We start from the raw sequence: 25,060 nt of genomic DNA, 5'->3' as shown, positions 1-25,060 counted from the left end.
GAAAGGACAAACAACAAGAAACCCATAGTGAGAGGGGATGGTGGCAAGGGCACTGGCCAAAGCCTTTGTTCAGCTGGCACTGGCTGTGTTCCTGTTTAGGAAACTTCTTTATGCATGCTGTGAATAAAAAAAGAGTATGAAAAGTAAACTGTAAAGTAAAGGTAAAGTAATCTTAATACATAATACTATTTTCCGTTAAAACTAACACTGCCACCCCTAAATATTTTCTGTATGGAATTGAACAGTTCACAGTTCAATCCTAAGCGAGTCTATTGAATTTAATGGACTAAGAGTGATATAACTCTACTTATGATGGCACAGCTAACAGCTGTGCAGGCACACGTGGAACTGTGCATGCTCTTGTCTGCCATTGACTAAGATGACTAAAACAGATGGTCATTCTCTTGAACTCATCTGTCTAGGAAAAAGGCACCTTCCAGTATCAGTAGCCCAGAAGCGAAGTTCACCACCTTGGCACAGTCAACCATGTTGAACTCGTGTGTCAGGGCTCATCAGATCCAACAGTTCCTATACAGATCTGACAACACTCAAGATTCAGAGTCGGTCTCAAGGGCCCTGTTGTCAACACACACCTACTGGCTTCCGCTCTGATCCAAACTTCCAAAAGATCTAGGGTCACCAGAGGTGAGAAAGGCTGTTCATGGGACTTCAAAACCACCCAGGAAACTGGGGAAAACCTCCAAACAAAAAGCTGACTCCTATCATTGGAGCATGGCACTCAGTCTGAATACATGTGACTTGGAAGTCATTGAGATTCCCATATTCCATCGGCTCACTCCAAATCTCTATCGGTTTACTCTTTGGAGAATGAAGACAAACTGATATATATACACCTGGATCCAGCCTTTGCATCCAAAAAATAAAGAATAAGTATTTTTTGCTGTACAAGATTTATGAATCAATGAGCTTCTAAGGGAGTAAAAGGAAAGGAAATATGGCTGCCTGACAACCGAGGTGAAAAATAAAAAATTGAAATTGAATCCAGAGAAGACTGAAGTGATGCTTGTTGGAAGGTCAGAGATCTTGAAAGACATTGTATTCCCCACTTTCGATGGAGTTCGTCTGACCCTTGCAGACTCGGTTAAGAGACTAGGGGTTATACTGGATCCAGCGCTAGTTAAAGCAGCTGGTTAAGACATCTAGTTAAGGCAGCTGCAAAAAATGCTTTCTACAATCTCACTCTAGCCGGGAAGATGTCTTCTTACCTTGACACGGCTGACCTGGCCGCCTGGATCCATGCTATGGTAACATCAAAACTTGACTATTGTAATGCACTATATATTGGTCTCCCATCTAAGTTAACTAGGAGGCTCCAATTGGTGCAAAATGCTGCAGCTCGACTGTTAGCAGGTGCAAGCAGAAGCATGAACATCACTCGCATCCTGCAGTCACTCCACTGGCTACCTATCAGTTACCATGCTCAATTCAAGGTATTGGTTATTACATACAAAGCTTTTCATGGCCTTGGCCTGGCATACCTATGGGAATGACTCCCTCCCTATGTCCCTCCACAGCAGCTTTGCTCATCAGAACAGGGTCTCTTGCAGCTGCCAGCCTGCATGTGAGATAAATCAACAGCAGCTCGTGAACGGTCTTTCCCTTTGGTGGCCCCTACCCTGTGGAACAGCCTGCCTGAGGAGGTCAGGAGTCTCTACTCTCCTGGCTTTCTGCAAACAATGCAAAACTGAATTATTCAAAAAGGTTTTTTTTACTCAAATAGGAGGATGATATTGTAGGAAGGGGGGCTCAGATGTTTCGCTAATGAGTTAGGAACCATAGATTTCACTACTATGTTGCCTTGCATATTATCTGTTGCTTTAAACATGTACTCCTATATACTACTGTGACAGACTCAGCTTCAGATGCTGAGATTTCCAGTCAGTGAGCTATGATTGACTGTTTCCTCCCCCTCCCCCCCATGGGGCTAGCCTGAAATGGCAATTGGGGATGGAATGTTGGGGAAGCTGTTGGAGTTGGAGAGTAAACAAGAGAGTGGAAGGGAACTGGAGCCTGGCTTTTGACCAGAGAGGGTCAGCCAGAGAATCCTCTGTGAGAGGAAATGTTTGTGAAACACTTTTAGTCCTAGGACTGAAGTGGGGAAAACCAGCACTAACTCCTACTTAGACTCAAGAGATCTGGGAGTTATAGAGGGCCAAGGAAGTGGGTAGAAAGGAGTCTCCCCTTCAGTGCCAGGAACAGGGTTATAGCTCATATAGCCCTAACACCAGCACAGTATCGAGTAAGGGTTTGTCTCAGTGGAGCATCCTTAAGTTTGGAGAGGAGAGGAAGTCGTGCTGTGTCTGTGCTTTGAAAGTAGAGCATTTGTGAAGCAGTGTCAACCTCTGAAAGAAGCCAGCAACCTAGTGTTAAACCAAGTGTTTTGTGCCTCACACTAGTGAAGTTGTTGTATAAAAACTTTCCTGTTACTTAAGTTCAAACATCTGCCTACCTGCCTTTTGACTTTAACCTACTGTAAATAAACCTTCAGTTACGTTTTGAACCTCCCCAAACCTTGTGTGCCAGTTTCTGCTAAAGGGAAGCGCAAACCCCTGATCGGTTCCCTACTAAGACTTGACTGGGTAACCATTTTTAATATTTCTTAAGGGTGGGACAAGAAGGAAAGTTGAAGCGTAACATCAACCATGCTACCAGAGGCTTCCCAGCCCAGTATACAGCTTCATAAGCTTAAAGAGGAGAAGTTTTACATTCAGGGTAGGGGAAGGTCAGCCTAAGCCTGAGTTGGACATGGGATTGTGGCAACTACCTGTTCTTCATCTTGTCTAATGTCAGTCCTAGAATTGATTATGTTCTGTTTCAGCAATTCCTCAGCTCCATATTGGATCCTTGCTACTGCTATGTCTTTGTAAACTTGGATTTATTTACCCTATGATGTTGTTTATGGAAATGTCCTTGACAGTATATGGAAATGTCTGTCTTTGTCCTTGCTACTGATTGTACTAATCTCACACTATGTAATCTGCCTTGAGTCTCAGTGAGAAAGGCAGACTATAAATGACAAATAAACAAATAAATAAATAAATAAATAAATTTGATACTGGAATATCACTATGTAATGAATTAATAAAAAAACGTATCCAAGTTTGAACTGTAACATGATGTCTGGAGAATTAGACTTTGAGACAGAATCAGTATTCACTCTCCCTTCGGACCGATTTTTGAATTTTGCCTTTCATCTTACAACTGCCAATAGCAGAAGTTTATATGTTATATTGTGTGCTAATTATTGTCCATTTATAAAAGAATATTTATTTTAGAATGTATTTAATTTGCAATAATTTAGTTTTTACATTTATACATAAACTTGTCTTGGTTTCTTAATGTATAAAAAACTCCTAATAAGATAAGAGAATTTTACTTACCTGTTGTTGATCGAGTGGTCTTCTGTGCAGGTACACATGTGGAACTGCACAGAGACCACAAAGATGAACCAAGATATTTAATAGGGAAAACTTTTAACGTGAACTTAAAACTGTAAGAATAATGTTGAGGAATTAAATGAAAACTGAAAAAACACAGATGAAACTATTTCTAAAACATTGTTGTACTAGAAATATAAATTTATCTGTTTCCCACTTGAGCTTTTTCACACCACAAGAAGAACCTTCAGATTAAGGTTCTGAAACCTTTCAATCATTCTGTGTTTTCCTGAACTTCTGCTTTATGTGTGTTATTGTCTTTCTGTGTGTTGTTGGGGGTTGTGTATTTATTTGTGCATTTATTTAACACATTTCTATATCAACTTTTCAAAATGCATCCACTACATTCCTATATCTATACAATCAATCTTGCCACCTTCTAAATTTTGTGCTCCTTCTAAATCAAGGAAGTTTGGGTAACATTTATGTTCAAACAACAACTCTGTAATTTGTGCAAAGCAAAGCAGAGGTTTAATTACAAACATCATTTACAATAAACCAGGAAATTAGACTGTTACAACTAAAACCTATTCAGAAAGAATGCTTACACATTCAGATTGCTAATGCGTGTGTCTACAAATGTAAATGGTTATAAACATTACACTTAACAAAGATGAGCAAGAGATCTTTTTGAACAAGATGACAGAACAGGGTGAAATACAAGAGATAGAGCAGGATAATAAGCATAGGGGAAAAAAACTCTGCATGCACAGGCCTGCAATTTGGTAGGTTCTGTAGCTTTAAGACTGTAAAGGCAGTGTTAGCCAGGTTCCCGGAATATAGATATTGAAGGATTTTATCATTTGGTTTCGGTTTGGTATAGAATACATCTATGTCAAGAGATTTAGCCATCTTTAACATTTGCTCCATGTACATGTAGAAATAATATGTTGGGAAACTGGTTCCCTGTCCCCTATTGCTTCATCAGAGGTAGTGTCAGAAGAGATGCTTGGACTCTGATTCAGGGTATATGGTTCCATCTCCAACTCTGACAGATGAAAAGCCAGCAAGGATTGTGGAATATGATGAGTGCATCGGTACGCTCCACGTTGTGGTGGATCCAAGACAGATCCAATCAACTCTGGCCAGAAGACTTCTCCCAGCCAGTCTCACTCAGTGGAGGCATGCTGTGGGAATGCCAGATAGGGCATTGATGTGTACAGCAGTCATAGTATGGGACCAGCCTAGCAGCTCAACTCATTGGATCCGGGCAGGGCTTTTTTTCAGCAGAAACGTGGTAGAACACAGTTCTGGCACCTCTCGAAAATAATCATGTGTCTGGTGGCCCTGTCTCCTGATCCTGTTTCCTGCCCGCATGCAGTCCAAGGCACCCAGCTCTTTCATGGCATGCTGAGCCTCAGTAACGGTGAGCGGGCCACACACCCCAGCTTGCTGGGGAGGGGATGCCTCTACCGCCACTTCCTCGAGTGCATCCCCTGGCTGGAGGCAAAAAGGAGCCTCCCTGCCTGTGAGGGCATGCCTGGAGGTGTAGCAGCAGGCGCTGCGAGTTGGCACAGGAGATTTCCTGTCCTGGGTGCAGAGACCAGGCACTGATGCTTCTCCTTCCCGGTGCACCTCCTCTCCAGCGCTGCGCCTAGGCAACCCAAGCTCATGGATTTGCTTGGGCCAGTGGCGTAGCATTGGGGGGGGGGACAGAGGGGCAGTTGCCCTGGGTGCAAAATTTTTAGGGGGTGCTGCACTGAGGAGAGCCTGCGCTGCATCCGCCGGAGGTCGCCCATGTCACCTGCTGCACTGACGGGGCAGCTGGCTCACTGGGCGCCAAGCTGGCCCTCCTGCACTGGCTGCTGGCTGAGAAACATGCCGAGCTGGCAGCAGCAGTGTGGGTGGCACACCGGAGGACTGCTAGGTAAGGGGCGGGGAGGTGAGTGGGCCTCAATCGTGGGAGTGCTCCTGGGGGGGGGTCGCTGGGCCCCACATGATGATGTCACTTCCCAGAAGTGATGTCATCACGCGGTCCTGGGAGCACATGTGCTCGTGTGGTGCAAGGGGCGCTATCTCCTGCCGAGAGTTGCCCCAGGTGCTGGCAACCTGCCACTGAGTTCCACTACCTCTTTTCTCAGAAAAAAAGCCCTGGGTGATCCTATTAAGGCCACAAGGACAAATTCTGGCAAAATAGGGCCTATTCAAAAATCTCTCCTGTAGAACCGTTGTTGGTATAATATTCAAGCTTGCAAACAAGAAAGATCTGTATTATTGTGAGATGATGCGATAATACATAAAAGGGGCATTAATTTTGAGAGGGAAAGACCAAAAGATAGGGTTGAACAAACCCTGCCGGCTCGTGAAATCAAGTTGCTATAATTGATTTCTAGGACACGATTTTTAATCAGAGAAAATGCTTTGGATTTGCCTATCTCAAAAATATCATCATTCCAACTACCACCAATTTCTCATCCAGGTGTTTCATCCAAGTCAATTTGTAGGTATCCCAATGAAGAGCATTCAACAAACCATCTTCAGCATAGAGCAATTTTAATCACAGTTTACAGGCATATAGCCATGCTCTTGCCTCCAAGGATAGCCATCCAAATTCTGTCCATAATGCTACATTAGACACCCAACGGGATATTCAAAAATTTCCTAAGAAATTTTGCTAAAAGTTGGTCAATATTATCAGAGGTAGCTTTAATCCAAATACCTGAGCCGCAAAGAATAATGGGGGCAACTTTCAGATTAAAAGCTTGCACCGCTCCAGGATATACATCCCCTACCCTATTGTGGAAAAAACTATTTATTCATTGTTGTTCTGTACAGCGCTATGCTAAATTGGGACAACATAGGGAATAGAGATGGGCACGAACCGCATTACAAATGTCAAAAACCCACGAAAATGGCGATCGTGCGATCGTGACCCGGTGGATCATGATCGTCCATGGCCAACGATCCAGCAGTCGAGAGAGGCCTGGATCGTGGCATTCGGGCTCGGTTTGGGAATCCAGACACTCAGGCACCAGCAATCCATTCCCCTGGCAACAGAGCGAGGGGAATGCCTGAGCTCTGTTTGCCCTCCTTCTGTCACCCTGGAAACCCCAATGGAAACCCACCAGGCTCAGCTGCTGCCAGCCTCAGCCATGTTCCTGCCCTCGGTGGAAATACCAAGGCGCTCCACTTTAGCCTGGCGGGCGGGCACATGGGGGTGCTGCCAGCGAGCGGCGAGACCCTCCCGCCTCCTTCCCATGCCCACCAGGCCCAGCGGCCGCCGGCATCACCCACCGTTCCTGTATCGCTGGGAAAGGAACAGCGGGGCTCCCCTCCGCTTTCGCTTCCATGATCCACAATCCATGGTTCGTTTCGGGAATGGGAGATGTTCGTTGCTGTTCGGGAATTCGGGATCATGGTCTGCACTGAACCACGATCCTCTGAATCGTTAATTTTTTTTGGTTCGTGCCCATGTCTAATAGGGAATCAAAGGCCTCCTTAATGTCAACAAAAGCCAGATATCATTGTCCTCCCTTAAAAGTTAAATATTTCACAGCCAAATGATAAAGAATTAGGCAATGGTCATATGTTGAAGAACCTTGCTTAAATCCAATCTGTTCATGCCCCAATAAGGTATCTGATTCCATCCAATTCAAAAGCTTCTTCAATAGGTAAGTAGAGTATAGCTTTCCTAGAGAAGAAAGAAGGTTGATTTGTCAATAACAAGATGGACCACATCTAAAACCCTTTTTAAATTTAGGGTTAATAATGGAACGTTTCCATAAAACAAGTATTTGTCCCCTGATGCTAATTGGAGTAAAAACTGGAGCCAAAACTGTGGCCCACCATTGTGGATCAGCCTTAAATAGCTCATTAGGAATTAGATCACAGCCTGGTGCTTTTCTTAGTTTTATTCCTTTGATAAGGCAAATGACCTTGGTTGATACCTCGGACCAGGGTGTAGTTATATTAAGAAGAAGAATAGGAGTTACCTCTTCAAATAACTTTCCCATGTGGAGGGGCTATACAGCATGGGATTTTATTTTATTTTTATTTATATCATTTATAGTCCACCTTTCTCACTGAGACTCAAGGCAGATTACATAGTGTGAGATCAGTACAATCAGTAGCAAGGACAAGGGTAGGCATTTCCATACAGTGTCAAGGATATTTCCATAAACAGTGTCATAGGGTAGATGAATACAAGTTTACAGAGACATAGCATTAGCAAGGATCCAATACGGAGATGAAGTATTGCTGAAACAGAACATAATCAATTCTAGAATTGACATCAGACAATATGAAGCACAAGCAGTATATACTATATACGAATACATATTCAAAGCAACAGATAATATATAAAGCAACATAATGGTGGAGCCCATGGTTCCCAACTCATTGGCGAAACATCCGAGACCCCCTCCCCACAATACCTTCCTCCAATTAGTGAAACATCCATCCCTACAATACCATCCTCCTATCTGAGTAAAAAAGCCTTTTTGAATAATTCAGTTTTGCATTGTTTGCGGAAAGCCAAGAGTGTGGGAGCTCTCCTGACCTCCTCAGACAGGCTGTTCCATAGGGTAGGGGCCACCACAGAGAAGGCCCATGCATGGGCTGCAGTTCATTTTGCCCATTTGCAGGCTGGCACCTGCAGGAGCCCCTGTTCAGATGAGCGAAGCTGCCATGGAGGAACATAGGGCGGGAGGCGGTTCCGTGGGTATGTTGGGCCAAGGCCATGAAGAGCTTTGTATGTAATAATTAGGACATAGAATTGAGCACGGTAGCTGATAGGTAGCCAGTGGAGTGACTGTAGGATGGGAGTGATGTTCATGCTCCTGCTTGCACCTGCTAACAGTCAAGCTGCAGCATTTTGCACCAATTGGAGCCTCCTAGTTAACTTAGATGGGAGACCAATATATAGTGCATTACAATAGTCAAGTTTTGATGTTACCATAGCATGGATCCAGGTGGCCAGGTCGGCCGTGTCGAGGTAAGAAGCCATCTTCCCGGCTAGAGTGAGATTGTAGAAAGCATTTTTTGCAGCTGCCTTAACTTGTTTTTCTAGTAGTAGTGCTGGATCCAGTATAACCCCTAGGCTCTTAACCAAGTCAGCGAGGGTCAAACAAACTCAATCGAAAGTGGGGAGTTCAAAGATTATATTTACAGTGGTATTGACAATAGACCAAAAGGCCTTATTATCATTGCTATTCGAGATGAATCCCCATTCCTTACCTAGGGCCATCCATTTCCTTGTCTTGATCAGTTCCCTGTACATTTTTTTAATTCCATCAGCTCTCAAATGACTGATACTATATAGTTCCTTTTAAACTCACAGTGCTTCTGTTGAATATGCCATTAAAATAATCTTCTATCAGGCCTGAATCTTCCAAGGAGAAGATTTCTTGTATTAGAAAACTGAATTAAATACAGAAGTCTCTTGAGGATTTGAAGAGAGGCATTGTACCAATCTAGTTATCAACTAAGAAATTCTCAACAGATTATTATTTCTTATTTATAGTCTGCCTTTCTCAGTTAGACTCAAAGCAGATTACGTAGTATAGGATTAATATGATCAGTGGTTGGGACACAATAAACAATACAATAGGGTATGGATAACATAAATGTGATTCCAAGCATTAATCTAATTCAAGGATAAATCTGAATTCAGAGTAGAAACAGTGGCGAAACAAAACAAGCAACTTGACATGACATATTAAATGATGTGGAAATTAACCAGTAGGAGCATATCTATATCAACAGACTGTACCTAATATAGTCTACAGTCTCTTTATCGCAAGCATCTCTATGACCCAGTTCTTCACTGCACAGTTCTATCACTTGTGTAAAAAACCTCTCCTGAATAATTCAGTTTTGCATACCTTGTGGAAAGCCTAGAGAAGTCAAAAAGAGTCCAGTAGCACCTTTAAGACTAACCAATTTTATTGTAGCATAAGCTTTCGAGAATCAAGTTCTGTTCGTCAGATGCATGGTACAGACTAAGACGGCTAACTCCTCTGCAGCCTAGAGAAGGGGAGCTTTCCTGACCTACTTAAGCTGGACATTCTATAAGGTGGGGTCTACAACTAAGAAAGTGCATGTATGAGCAGTGTTGATTTTGCCCATGTGCAGAGTGGAATCTGCAGAAGGCTCTTTCAGATGAATGAAGCTGCCATGGTGGAACATAGGGAGAGAGGCAGTTCCATGGATATAATAATAACAACAGCAACAACATTCTATTTATATACCACCCTTCAGGACAACTTAACATCCACTCAGAGTATGTCATTATCCCCACACCAATCACCCTGTTAGTTAGGTGGGGATGAGAGAGCTCTGGAAGAGCTTTGACTGATTCAAAGTCATCCAGCTGGCTTCAAGTGGAGGAGTGGGGAATCGAACCCTGATCTCCAGATTAGAGTCCTGTTGCTCTTAAGCACTACACCAAACTGGATATGAGGGGCAAGGCCATGAAGAGCTTTGTATGGGATAGCTAGTACCTTGAACTGAGCCTGGTAACCGATGGGCAGCCAATGGAGGGACTGACAAATGGAAGTAATATACATGCTCCACCAAGCTCCTGCTAATAATCAAGCTGTGGCATTCTGTACTAACTGGACTCTCCAAATTGACTTTGAAGTGAGATCTGTGTATGGTGTGTTATAGTACAATAGTGTGGATGTTACCATGGCATGAATCCAGGTGGCCAGAAGAGAAATGTCAAGGTAGGTTCACATCTTCCAGGTTAACCTGAGTTTGGGGAAGGCCTTTTCTGCAGATGCACTAACTTGCTGCTCCAGCGGCTATGCTGGGTCCAGTATAACTCCTAGGCTCTTAATTGAGTCTGAGGGTCAGTTGAACCCTATCAAAAATGGGAAAAACAATGACCTCTAATATCTCTGCCTTCCCAGTCAGCATCACTTGTCTGGGTTCAATTTCAATTGTTCACTTTTAGCCAGTTGACTACAGCTGTCAACCAGGAACTAAAGATTTCTACAGCATGGCTGGATGGCTTGAATGGTGAAATGTAGGGCTGGGTATCCATCTGTGTATTGATGACAACCAATTCTGTAGCAATGAATGATTTCTCCTGACACCTTTATATAGAAGTTAAATAACACGGGAGGTAAGATTGTGCCTTTTAGTACCCTACAAGATAATTCCCACACCAACAGCAACCCTTTGAGTCTGTTCCATGAAGAACAATTTAAACCAGTCCAAGGTACCTCCCACAATACCTACTTCTGCTTCCAAATGCCTCAACATGATGGCATGATCAATTGTTTAAAAGACTGCAGGTAGATCCAGGAGGAGCAACGAAGAAGCATGGCCCTTCACTATATTCAGATGGAGGTCATCATTTAAAGCCACCAGAGCTGTCTCCATCCCATAGCCTGGCTTGAAACCAGACTGAAAAGGGTCTAGAATGTATGAGTTGTCAAAGACCTGGAGTTGGTCAGCAACTATTCTCTCAATCACTTTGCCCAGAAACGGCAGATTAGAAAATAGATAGTAACTGACCACATCATTGTTGTCTAGCAGGCAAATAACCACTTCTTTGGAATGGCCACGGGAACGTGCCTTGAGTTAGTGACTTATTTATAATAGACATCAAGGGCTCATTTATGCGGTCTTTACATGATTTTAGCAGCTGAGATGGGCAAGGAACCAGAGCACAGGTAGTGGCCTTTACAGATGCCAAGATCCTGTCAGTATCCATCACCATAACTGGGACAAAATGGTCCATATACAAGAATCGTATGCACTTACAATTCAGATGAAAAACTTCACAAAGACCCGCAGTATCCTGCTTCTCATTATTTTGGTTGCTGCTACAAACCCTCACTCAACCTGAAGGAATGATCCAAAGGAGACTAGCTATTTTCCATGTGGGGACTGTCTTTCAGGGTTCCTCAGGGTGCAGTGATGTTCTCTATAAAACCTTTAAAAGAAATAATTTGTAGCTATGGAATTGGATTTCATCAATAAGCAGATGACATCAAACTCTATATATCCAAATCCCCTGGTGACGCAGGAGAGGCCTTCAGCCTCTGCCTGACAGCTGAGGTCAACCATCTAAAAGTGAACAAATTGAAAATGAACCCAGACAAGACAGAAGTGATGCTGGTTGAAAAGGCAGAGATATTGAAGGGTATTCTGTTCCCCACTTTTTATGGGGTTCAACTGACCCTTGCAGACTCGGTTAAGAGCCTAGGAGTTATACTGGATCCAGTGCTGCTACAAGAAAAGCAAATTAATGCAGCTGCAAAAAGTGTTTTCTACAAACTCTAGCCCAGAAGATGGCCTTGAATCTGGCCAGCTGGATCCATGGTATTGTAAAGTCGAGACTTGACTACTGTAATGCTCTCTACATAGCTCTCCCCTCAAAATAAATTTGGAGACTCCAGTTGGTGCGGAATTCTTCAGCTCAGTTATCAGGCAGAATATGCATATTATTCTCATTCTGCAGTCATGCCATTCACTACCCAGGTGCCCACTCTCCCTTTCGTGGCACATCTGATACCTTGGGAAGTGGCGCAGTCAGCGCCAGCAAGTCCAGTGGCCCCTGAGGAGAACCAGAGACTAGTGCCCCCCCCCAAGGAAGCACAGATTCACCTTGGACTGCTGATTAAGATGGAATACATTCACCTTGCATTAAATGCTAAATAACAGCTGGTATCTAATAAAATTGATGGTATTCATATATGACTGGACTCAGTTTCTTTAGAGGCAATTTTTCTTCCTTGGAGCCTTCTTTCTAGTTTCCAAGCTGTGATTACACAAATTCTAGGTCCATCCTGGGTCCATCCTTTCATTAATTCCTACAATTCTATCACGTGCTTGGGCTCCCTTCACATTTTCTTCCCACCTCCAACTTGTCTTCCATGTTCATTTCTTGTAATGATGAGTCACATATGCCTCTGTTTTTGCTTCAGTAGCACTATTCTTGCAATTGAAGAGCAGTAGAAGACAGAGGGATCAGATAGCCATAATATGGTAGATTTTGTTGCTTCAGGAAAACTACTGTATGACTTTATCCTATGTCTATTTTGTTTTCTTGTTCTTGTTCTGATAGATCATCTTTCAGCAGAATGAATGTAAGCATTACTAGGAAGGGCCAATGGCTCACAGTCCCAGAATCATTCCCTAATAAAAGGATTTCAGGTAGTAGCAGCTGTTGGGAATGATCTTTCTCTATTCAAGACCCTCTAGAACCTTTGCAACTTAGAGTATGTCATATTATTTGAGAAGAAACGATAGTGTATAAGACAGCTTAATATGGCTTGGAATACTGGAGGTCTTACCCTTCCTCTAGACACAGTGCAGGGGGTCACTGGGGGAGCTGAGGGGGGAAGTAGCTGTGAATTTCCTGCATTGTACAGGGGGTTGGACAAGATGATCCCTTGGGGTTCCTTCCAGATCTGTGTTTCAGTATTTCTGTGTAGGTGTGCAAGGGTTCTAGTAATAATGAATAACCCCTTGATGATATAGCATTTAAAGTGTAAAAACAGGGGCCTCTTGCTTTTAAATGCTGAGGAGGCAATGGTGACCAAGTTTTACCATATAAAACTGTTTCACGAGCTGTACAAATTCTCGAAATACAATGCTGTAGTTACAGTAAATCAAACAAGAGGCAAGAGGCTACTGTCAGAACAGAATATGGGGAAACAGAATGGTTTCCAGTTAGCAAGGGTGTCAGACAAGGATGCATATTATCTCCCTACCTATTCAACCTCTATGCAGAGTATATCAGAAGGAAAGCTGGATTAGATCTAGAAGAAGGTGGAGTGAAAATTGGTGGGAGGAACATTAACAATTTGAGATATGCAGATGACACCACATTACTAGCAGAAAATAGTGAAGACTTGAAACGACTACTGATGAAGGTTAAAGGAGAAAGTGCCAAAGCAGGATTACAACTGAACATCAAGAAGACAAAAGTAATGACTACCGAGTAATTACAGTTTTAAAGTTGACAATGAGGAAATTGAAGTTGTTCAAGATTTTCTATTCCTTGTCTCAATCATCAACCAACAGGGGGACTGCAATGAAGAAATCAGAAGAAGATTGAGACTTGGAAGAGTAGCTGTGAGGGAGCTAGATAAGATCCTTAAAGATAAAGATGTCTCTGGGAACCAAGATCAAGATAATCCAAACTATGGTATTCCCCATTGCCATGTATGGATCTGAAAGTTGGATGGTAAAGAAAGCTGACAGGAAGAAAAAAAGCTGACATTCATTTGAAATGTGGTGCTGGAGGAGAGTTTTGCAGATACCATGGACAGCCAAACAGACATATAAGTGGGCACTAAATCAAATCAAGCTTGAATTCTCCTTAGAAGATAAAATTACAAGACTAAAGCTATCATACTTTGGTCACATGAGAAGACAAGATTCTCTGGAAAAGTCAATAATGCTAGGAAAAGCAGGAAAAGAGGAAGACCTAAAACGAGGTGGCGTGACTCAATAAAAGAAGCCACGTCCTCCAGTTTGCAGGATCTGAGCAAGTCTGTTAAAGAGCAAAGAGTCCAGTAGCACCTTTAAGACTAACCAACTTTACTGTAGCATAAGCTTTCGAGAATCACAATTCTCTTCTTCAGATGCATGAAGGGTGAGAAGAAACTGGTCAAATATATAGGTGGAGAGGGGAGGGGGGAGTAGATGCAATCAGTAGCTTCTGATAATGGGATCAGTTTGTTTCTGATAATGAAATCAGTTACTTCTGATAATGAGATAACCATTCGTAGTCTCTATTCAATCCAAGCCTGACTGAGTCTGTTAAAGATAGAAAGTTTTGGAGGTCTTTCGTTCATAGGGTCGCCATAGGTCGCAGACGACTTGTCAGCACATAACACCCACACACAGTTACAGTAACGTTTTCTGTTGACATCCATATTAAACATACTCTAAATGATACTGCCTTTCAAAAGTGTTAGGCAACTGAAATTAGTTAAATGCTGCTGGAAGATTATTAATTGTTTTATTTGCTTCGTTTATCGTAAACCTTGCTTGCTGAGACTTGGCAGATTACAAAATTATCAAACAGTTCAAATAAAAACAGTTTAATATATACAAGAGGTGTGGTTAAACTGCTTAAGACATTAAACGTTGGCCATGCAAATAGCATTGTGTCAGTGTTGTAAAATCTACACTTGCTTCCAGCTGGTTTCTGGGTCCTATTCAAAGTAATGGTTTAGATCTTTAAAGACCTAAAGGTCTGCATCCGGGATACACTGGGGCTCCCCTCTCTATTGTGAACCTACCAAAGATTTAAGATCTTCCTTAGATTTTAAATTGCATATGCCTTCACCATATAGACAGTCATGCTGGCACTAAAAATGTTTGCTGCTTAAGAGACATTCCCTTGCCTTCTCTCATTGACAATTGGCAGTTGATAGCAACTGAAGATAGTGCGATTCCTGACAGCATTTAATGTGTGGTGCCTTCTTGCCCTTAATTCCAGCTGTATTGTATCCTGCTGGCTTTTAACCTTTAATCACGCAGAGAGCAGAGAGTCCTAAGCAGGTCTTCTCCGAATTTTACTCAAGTCTGTTGAACGGGGCTTACTCCCAGGACCAATGCTCTTAGGATGCCTCTATTAGTATAACTTCGTTGTAATGGTGTTCTGATGTTGCTATTTTATTGTAATTTTGATTTTAAAATAGAGTCTATACATTTTAGTTAAGATTAAGAACTAAAATGGTTTACAATTTTTTTCTCATTTCTGTTGTATTAAAACTGTCAGGCAGGCCATTGTTCCATTTTGACAGGTTGAGAACTACTATCTTGGCAGCAGATAACCTATGAAGCCATGAATGTCAGATTTTAAACCTATGTCTTCTGGATCCAGATGACTATGTACTCTGAGCCATGACAACTTTTGAACCGTATATCAAATGTAGAATAACATAAACATGACCTTTTTGTTTTTGTATTTGGGAAATGAAAAACAGACACCTTGGTACAAAGTAACTGCTTGTATTTCTTAGGAAATCAAGAGCAGTTAACAAATTTATTTCTTTTGAAGAAGTTAATGCATTTACATTTAGATTTTGTATGTGAGCTGCTCAGCTATGGTAAATGCCAGACCTATTAAATTGTTGATATTTTGGCTGGAGCCGAATCAGCATGTACTGCTTTCTTTTCAATGTGTTGTTGTTTTTTAATTTGCAAAACTCAATTTTCTTATTTAATTGAAAATAGTATTACCAAGGACATTAAACCATCAAGTCAGTACTTAAGAAAATTTATTGGCCATGTTATGATGGGAGATCTGTGCTTGATCCATTTTGAGAACTATTTTCATTGAAGCTGAGTTTAGAGTAAAGGAAGTAAATAGCTGAAATGCACACAAAATGTCTGTACTTTCTTTTAAGTAGCCATCATGATTTTTATGTGCAATTTAAACCACTACTTACAACTGTGCCTGCTCTGTATGGAATCCTTGAGCAGAGGGTTTGAGAGATCTTAATGGCTTCTAGGATGAAAAACGATAAAATTTTGTAATCTGACCTGGCTACCTGTGTGTATTGATTTTGCAAGTGATTCGGTTCCATTAGGTGAATTGCTGCTGTGTTTGAAAACGGGTTATGGGGAGTCATTGCCAAGAAATGAAACTTCTCATGCGTCATCTTTAACTGATTTTACCGGGGGGGGGGGGCAGGAGGGAGAGATACCAGACATAGATACCTTTTAATGACAGAAAGCTATTAAAGTGCACATCAGTACATCAGTGATCCCCGCCCCCTCCATCCTGCTTTTTTGGTGTATCTTTCACTGAAGTAAAAGTTAGTTTACTGAGCCATTTTTATCAATTTCTCCCATATATGTATATGCTTCCTTATATTGTGAATGCTTATCCTTTATAGTCAGGCAAAACCTGATTACCATCTGTAACAGTTAGTGACTATGACTGAATATCACTAGTATTATTTTATATTGGACAAAATGAGTTCATACCCAGTGGTATCACAACATTTTTGCTGTCACGTTTCTTCTTTGAAGATTCCCATGCAAGTGAGTTTTGGGAATAGTTCAAGGACAGAAAATGCATGCCAACATTTGGAGGAATGACAGTTCTCTGAAATGAAAGTTCTATTTTCAGACTGCATGAAACACTTTCACAAGTTGCTTATAATGGATAGTGTAGTAAGAAGCAATCTGCTGTTCTAGAAAAAAATTGTTGCAAAGTAGCTTTGATGAAGTACTTTACACATAAGTCAAAGCAAATATCTGTTAATTTGTTATACAGCATAACATTTACCATCTAAAGTCTCCGTTTTTCCTTTGATAAATTAATATTATCTGTAGTATTTAGAAATATGATTAAGGATTTCATAGATACAAAATACAGTATAGGATTCCATTTCATTTATTATATTAAAACTCTTTTGGTTTTCCTCAAAATTCCCCAAAGGTTTTGTCTAGTACCTCAAAGTATATCTTAGTAAATAATCTTTCCTTGTGAGAATTCTCTGTTGAGTAAGCTAGCACTGGAGGTGTTTTTCTTCCTAGACTCTATGTCTTACAACCAAAGGACAAGAAAGTCATTGGTTCAGGTTGATAAAGGGCTTGTAGAAGCAAACAAAACAATAAAAAGTAGGTTGCTGTTGGTCTTTGTCATCTGAATTGAAAAGTATGTAAGATTCCCAATCACCTGCCTGATTGTTGTGCATAATCTTCATAAACCTGGATTAAAACACAAGAATTATACATATACTTTGTACAACCCCTTTAGGAAAAGAACTAAAGGTGTGACATGAGAATAAGTAGAAAAGCTAAAATTGTAAGAAGGAATGGGGCTTGTGGATTTCATTAAGGGCCCCCATCTTTCCCCTTAAAGTTTGAACACTGTCTAAAGACATTTTGTTCTTTCATTAATGTGCTCTTTTATGCAATATGGCCGAATCCACACTCACTCACCATCCGCTTATCTTGCGCAGTCATGGCGATCGGGTTCATTCCGCTACCATGCTGTGCATTATCACATTCACACTTCCAGTGCATCTTCATGGCACAATCATTTCTCCACATGCCATTGAGTAAAGCGTTACAGTGGGCGGTTCCATCCTCCACCATCAGAATTGACGGCGCACGTCACTTCCCTTTTTAAAAAATATATATATATATATCGGTATACCGGAAAATTGACTTTTTTTTTTAAAAAAAGGTCAATTTTCCGGTATACCGATATTCCGACTTTTAAGAAATGGCAATGTACCGTCCCCCTCATCTTTGGTTTGCTCAATTTTTGCTCGTCACAGACCACTTTCTAACAATTGGCTGGTTGGTATGGCAGGCAAATTTGAAATTAGATTTGTCACATTAAAGGCATTGTCCGGAAATTCTGCTGCTCAGAGTGGTTTTCTGCTTTTAGTAGTTAACAACATGGATACTCAGAGTGTGATATTTGTGATGATGGCTCAGATTGTGGTTGGCATGCTTCGCAGCACAGCCACGCGACACCACGAGAAGATGCATTCTGTCTTTTGCCCATGGTAGAATCTCCCACCTGCGTCCTAAGCTGTCAGGAATATATTTGTTTTCCGTACCTGCCGTTTACTGGAGACGATTGTTGTGGGAAATACAGGATTGCTCGGCTTGGCTCCTCGCACTCTTAAAAATGGCGGGACACAGTAGGGAAACGGTCCCTGTGTGACATGTGTATGCTTCAGTGACCGTTTCTTTTCCTGTGCAAACCGCTGCTCACTACAGTTGGTTTACCGGTATACCGACCTTTCTGCACTGTGCAAAAAAAAAAAAGGCCGGGAAAAAATGGATTTCCGCCACTATCACGTGGTTTGGAAGGAAGGCGCAATTGTGGCACGGTAATGGTGGGGAACACGCGGAATGGGAAAGTGTGTGAGTATATGCATGAACAGTGCACCGCTTGTGAAAAAGGCGCGGAAACAAAAAGAAAGTGTGGATTCGGCTTATGTTCTGTGAAGCTATGACATACAATACAGTCAGAGATATCTATGTACAGATTTAATCCATGTAATGACAGTTTTATTTTTGCGTTATTCAGTCTCTGTTAGTTTCTGTATACTTTAACTAATAGGAGCTAATGCAATGCAATTTTTTCCCGTTTAAGAGATTGATATAAACTTTAATAGCCCAAGATAGAAAAAAGACAGTTGTCAGGTTCCGCCCCAGCCGCCACTGTGCTGGTCGCTGGCGCACTTGACCTTGGTCTTGGGAAGCCATCAGGGATCGTGCAGGTTCTCATTCTAGAAGGAGGGGGGTATACATCACCCTCGCTCCCTCTCAATCCACTCGCAGGCCTGCTTAACCTGACAGAGTCCCGGCTGCCTCCCCATACTTCCTGCCTTCCAAAGCCTTCAGGCTTGCTTTTCCTCCTCTCCTGCATCTTCCTTACTCTTCCTCCTTCCAGCTTCTCTCTCCCACTCTGCTACACTCCTACACAACCTACCTCATCCCCCTTCTCCCTTCTCCTAATTCACCACCCCACTTTGTGGGAGAACTTCCCTTGTATACCTTTACCCATTCCTGGCTCCACTTGCCAACCACACCCTCAGCCCTCTAGCCATGGCCCTGGCTGTCCTAGGCAGCCACATCTGTGGTTGCTTTGCTGGCTGCTCTGGGCAGCCACACCCGCACCTCCTTTGCTGGCTGCTGGGCTTTCTCTGCTGATTGCTTCAGCCACACCTACGCCTCCTATGCTGGCTGCTGGGCTTTCTCTGCTGATTGGCTCAGGCAGCCCCACCTCTGGCTGATTTGCTCCTAGCCTCACCTGGTCCTGGCTAATCTCTTCTAGCCTGTCTGCAGGTTGGGGCATGACCCTTTGTTGCCCTGGCTGCCTTTCCTTACCTGCTGCTAAGGTTGCTGGCTGGCTTGCTGTCCCTGCTTCTTGTGCCCTCTTCCTCTGGTCAAGTCCCTTCCCAGCTGTCCTCAGTCCCCCTGCCTGGGCTCATGGTCCACAGGGTCATTCTGCCACAGGCAGAAAAGGCACTGGGAGCTATTTTAAGTCCATAATATAACAACTGGGGGGGGGGTGGCATAAGCAGTCTTTCCATGCTGCACGTGCTCTGTTCAATATAGTAGCCTCACTTGCTTTTTATTTTTAAAATAAAACAGGAGAAAGTTACACACAATTTGTGTATAATCGCATTTGATGCAATTTTAAACTAATTTCTGGTATCATGCTTAGAGTGTCTCACTGAAAGCTGTTAAGTGTGCTGCAAGCATCCTTCAGTGCTATTTACTACTAAAACTTATTCATGGGTTACACAAAATCTAACAAAGCAGAAATGTACCACCTCTCTTTTCTCTGTTTGTGATATGTGGAGGGGAGCTTGCTCAGTGCACCCTTTGTATAAATCCTAAATGATCGCTGGAGCGGGAGGTCACACATCAAAACAAAAATAGGAGAGGATCGAGACTTTCTGTTTTCTCCATTGTTTTGTAACACGTGTTTCAGTCATAGTGTCTGAAATAAGATATTTCACTATAATTTTTTGATATAATTGAACGTAAAGAAGCACAGAATAAGTCAATATACAGAAACATTTTCATTCTTTGGGTTGTCGCCTTGCTTGTCAGTCAGTAACCCTAATGTGAAGTAATGGGCTTTTTTTAAAAGAACAGTGACAGAAAATGTGAACAAACAAAAGCAATTGCTCAGATTCTGGAATTAAATGCCTATGACAAGTGGATATATACATGTTAACAAGACATATCCAGAGATATATTTGCGTAATGATTTAGGGGTTTATTAACTGTCAGAAGGAAACTAGCTGCAATTAACTCTTCTTTAGTGACTAATAGCTCTAGGAAGGAAATCAACAAACTTGCTATAATTTGCTGAAATTTTGTTTAATAGACATTTTGATGACTTCAGTTTATAATCATGAGAGAATTAACATATACATTATCTGGTCTTGTTACTATTTAACACGGTAGTCAAATGTTGCAATATTTCGTTTTGGTTTTAATTTTAAAATGCTAGTGCCATATGCCTGTTTCATCTAAAATGAAAAAGCCCTGCATAAGTATAAAATATGTACCTTATATTTGACTTTTGTCAGTAGCATCCAGTCTGTTGCAGAAATTTATGCTGTATGTAGAAACATATAATTCATTTGGCAACATAATTTAGAATCATAATATCCAAACTGGGTGGATTCAGAAATATTATTCAGAAATCTGAACATTATTTCTTGTATATGGCTACTACATTGGTTAGAGTGGTTGTGCTATGGGGGACATTCCAACATATTTGGATAATAGAAATGTTTATAACTGTAAAATAACTTAATGTGAGGAATATAAGGATCTTAACAATTAAGATCAGATAACAGATTTCTATGTCCAAGTTTGTCACAGAGTTGATTTTTTGGGATAGCCTATTTTTGCTTAGAAGTTACTCTGTATACAAGCAGCCTTTAAATGGAAGCAACTTGGCCACATAGTCTCTTTATGTGAATCTCATGCTATCTTTTTGTTTCTTTTGCAGAGGTTACTATATAGTAATTGTGCCTTTGAAGAAGTCTCATGGGAAATTTATCAAGCAATGGGAGAGCCCAGATGAAATGGAATTAGATGAGGTACCACATACTTATTTAAGCTCTTTTTTCTGTAAACAAACAAAAACACCTTCATGATAGAAATAGTCTTAACGATTTTGTCCAATTAATGTACCCATGTCAGCAAGTTTGACTATTTTGATATCTTATTTTGTGTTGGAGATAGCCTCCAGGGGCAGAAACAGAAAGCTAATTACTTGAAGTAAAAGACATTAAGTTGCAATGAGGCACACAAAGTGTCTGATCTGTGTTGGCATTAATATTTTATTTCTTGCCAATTGTAAGGCATTATGCAGGAGGTGAAATGAGTTGTCAGCAAAAGTATAATCACCAGTGATATGAACTCCAATAAAGGTCTGGTTCATTAATGGGGTATTTGCTAAAGCTGAATCAAATGCTAAATTGCAATTTGCTGTACAGTTTAACATTTGACCTACCTCACAGTCTCTTTACCTATTTCTCCTGTGCTGGAATATTTCTAATTAGAAAATATTTCCTCTATCCTTCAAGCTCTTTTACTCTATATTCCAGAAGTGAAAATAATTCACTAAGAACCTGCATAGTCACTAAATAATACTGGGATGGTGAGCAATTAACATGGTTTATAGTGCCATCCAAATCAAAGTACCACTTTCTCAGCCTACTTACTTCAGTGGACATAGAAGGGTGTACCTCTGCTTAGGATTACACAGGCAGTCACTCCATTTTTTGTTTCTAAAATAGTAAAGAGTCAGAGAACTGTGATTCTTGAAAGTTTATGCTGCATCTGATGAAGAGAGCTTTGGTTCTCGAAAGCTTATGATAGAATAAAGTTGGTTAGTCTTAATGGTGCTACTGGACTCTACTATTTTGTGACTGAAGACTAACACGGCTAACTCCTTTTTTGTTTCTGAAACTTTTTTTATTGTTTCAGTACCTTTACAGATTGAGCATTTTGAGTTTGATCTTTAAAAGTGCTCTTTTAAGGAAGTTTCTCATAGAACTTTTACAATGATGGGTAACATTGCTACTTCAAAATTTCAACTTGTCTGAGTGTAAATGAAAGCATATACAAGAACCGCTGTGTAACTGGATGCTAATACAGAAGAGCACTAGATTCTGGAATCATTCCCTAGGGCGCAGAAATGTGTATTCTGTTCTTAGAATATATTTTCTAATATCTTCAGTTACAAGTAAGAGTACCATTTGTGAGGATGAAAATCATCCAAAACAGACGTGAACTTGCATGACAGTTTTCCTTGAGGATCATCTAGAAGTTGATCGCATTTTATTCATATATCCACTTGTTGCGAAGTGGTGGGGAAAGGGGGGCATATCAGCCCATTCTGGTGTCTTGCCTGTCCCAGTGCTGTTTGTGGGATCAGCATGGAGAATGTGGTACCTGGTCAACTTTGCATTATCAACACATAAGTTTCCAGCATGAGAGGTATATGCGAACCACAAATGAGCTTCAGGTCCTTCAACTTTGGAGTTCTATTGCCTAACTGAGGTTTTAGGAAGCTGTTTTACAGGATATGTCGTAACACTATCATCAACACTGAATGTTTTCACAGTTGATTGATCTCATTAGAGTTGGATATAAAATTAACATATGTAATCTGTGGTTGATTATTTAATCAGTGAATGTGTTTGCCATAAATATGAGGGGAATAACCAAGATGCCGTGCGTGGCTTAATAGCTGAATTGGTGCAATGTTATTTTCTTAAAATACTGCTTTCACTCACTTTCAGATAGATTTCTTCCCTTTCATACACTTTGTCTTTGTCAAATTTATTCTACCAGGCTTGAAGGTAGGATCTTCTCTATGACAAGCGTGCAATAATAGATTATACTGAAGTCATAGTCATTATTTTTCAGAATCTGCATAGCAATAAACAATTCCTGAAAAGCACCTCTTGTGGGTTCAAAATCTGTTGAGATTAATTTTGGCTTGGTCTGATAAATTTTTGATTAGCGGTGACCTGAGTTTGTTCTGTGGGGTTTTTTTATGCTTCTCTGCACAATACATCATGGTACAGGTGCATTTTTACTAGGCTGTATGTGTAAGCACTGCAGTAAGATTCCCACACACCCAAATACTTTCAGTGGAGTCTGGCTGCATGTATTGGGCCATAAGCATCAGCATTGTTGGGAGAACATCAGTGCCATGGACTCAGACAAGATGATACATGGGGGAACGTTGGGAATTATGGAATTTATAAAACACTTGGTGAATGGGCACATGTGTTAGAAAAGACCAAATGGCAGTTAGGTGACTCTTTTCCATTTTTGATAAGTTTTACAGTCTTTAGTGGGTTAATGACAATAACTCTGTTGTATAATGGGTGTGGGCTTAGCTTTCACATTCACATACTGTCAGTATATTTGGGAAGTAATTTTATTCTTCCCAATCTTCAAATTACAGTTATTTGTAGCTTGTTGTTTATCGCTTTCCCTTCGAGAGCATATGGATTGGTTCTTGAACCATCTCTTGATAAAGTTAATAACAACACTTGATTTATATACCACCCTTCAGGACAACTTATATTTAGTGGTATAGGCACCTTTGAAATGTTGCACCTTGGATCATCCTACTCTTATGGTTGTGGAACAGGGAGCATTCTTTTTAATTTTTTTATTTATGTCATTTATAGTCTGCCTTTCTCACTAAGACTCAAGGCGGATTACATAGTGTGAGATCAGTACAATCAGTAGCAAGGACAAGGGTAGGCATTTCCATACAGTGTCAAGTACATTTCCATAAACAGTGTCATCGGGTAGATGAATACAAGTTTACAGAGACATAGAATTAGCAAGGATCCAATACAGGGTTGAAGGATTGCTGAAACAGAACATAATCCATTCTAGGATTGACATTAGACAACATGAAGCACAAGCAGTATATATGAGTACGTATTCAAAGCAACAGATAATATGTAAAGCAACATAATGGTGGAGCCCATGGTTCCCAACTCATTGGTGAAACATCCCCCTCCCTGCAATACCACCCTCCTATCTGAATAAAAAAGCCTTTTTGAATAATTCAGTTTTTCATTGTTTGCGGAAAGCCAAGAGCATGGGAGCTCTCCTGACCTCCTCAGGCAGGCTGTTCCATAGGATAGGGGCCACCACAGAGAAGGCCCATGTATAGGCTGCTGTTGATCTTGCCCATGTGCAGGCTGGCACCTGCAAGAGAAGCTGCCGTGGAGGGACATAGGGAGGTGGTCCCATAGGTATGTCAGGCCAAGGCTTTGTATGTAATAACCAGGACCTTGAATTGAGCACGGTAGCTGATAGTTAGCCAAAGGAGTGACTGCAGGATGGGAGTGATGTTCATGCTTCTGCTTGCACCTGCTAACAGTCGAGTTGCAGCATTTTGCACCAATGGGAACCTCCTAGTTAACTTAGATGGGAGACCAATATATAGTGCATTACAGTAGTTATGTTTTGATGTTACCATAGCATGGATCCAGGTGGCCAGGTCAGCTGTGTCAAGATAAGAAGCCATCTTTCAAACTAGAGTGAGATTGTAGAAAGCATTTTTTTGCAGCTGCCTTAACTTGTTTTTCTAGTAGTAGTGCTGGATCTAGTATAACCCCTAGGCTCGTACCCGAGTCAGCGAGGGTCAAACAACTCCATCAAAAGTGGGGAGTACAATGTCTTTCAGAATATCTGACTTCACAACAAGCATCACTTCGGTCTTGTCTGGGTTTAATTTCAATTTGTTGTTTTTCAGCCATTTCACCATGGCTGTCAGGAAGCGATCTAAGATTTCTACTGCATCCTGCAGGGACCTTGATAGCAAGATATAGAGTTAGGTGTCATCTGCATATTGTTGACACCCAACTGCATAGCTGCGAATGAGTTCTCCTAAAGGTTTTACGTAAAGATAAGATTGCGCCCTGTGGAACCCCGCAAGATAGTTCCCATTCTGGAGATAGCTGATCTCCAATGGGAACCCTTTGAGTCCGTTCCATGAGAAATGATTTAAACCAGTCCAGGGCTCGTCGTTTGATGCCCACTTCTGTTTCTAGATGCCTCAACAGGATGGCATGGTCTACTATGTCAAAGGCTGCAGACAGATCCAGGAGGAGCAATAAGGAGGCATGGCCTTTGTCTATATTCAGATGGAGATC

General features: G+C 41.4%; 1 protein-coding gene across 1 annotated transcript in view; it reads left to right on the top strand.

Moving 5' to 3' along the window:
* The window catches only part of PTPRD (protein tyrosine phosphatase receptor type D), a 513,284-nt gene that overhangs the window by 315,969 nt on the left and 172,255 nt on the right, over nucleotides 1–25,060 (top strand). The window contains exon 20 of the mRNA XM_054986312.1: nucleotides 20,875–20,965. Within this exon, the coding sequence (XP_054842287.1) occupies nucleotides 20,875–20,965 (91 nt within the window). The remainder of the gene's footprint in view (nucleotides 1–20,874; nucleotides 20,966–25,060) is intronic.

This window comes from Eublepharis macularius, chromosome 8 (assembly GCF_028583425.1).
Source record: "Eublepharis macularius isolate TG4126 chromosome 8, MPM_Emac_v1.0, whole genome shotgun sequence".
NCBI classification, from domain to species: Eukaryota; Metazoa; Chordata; class Lepidosauria; order Squamata; family Eublepharidae; genus Eublepharis; species Eublepharis macularius.
This window is presented reverse-complemented; position numbering and strand designations above follow the sequence as displayed.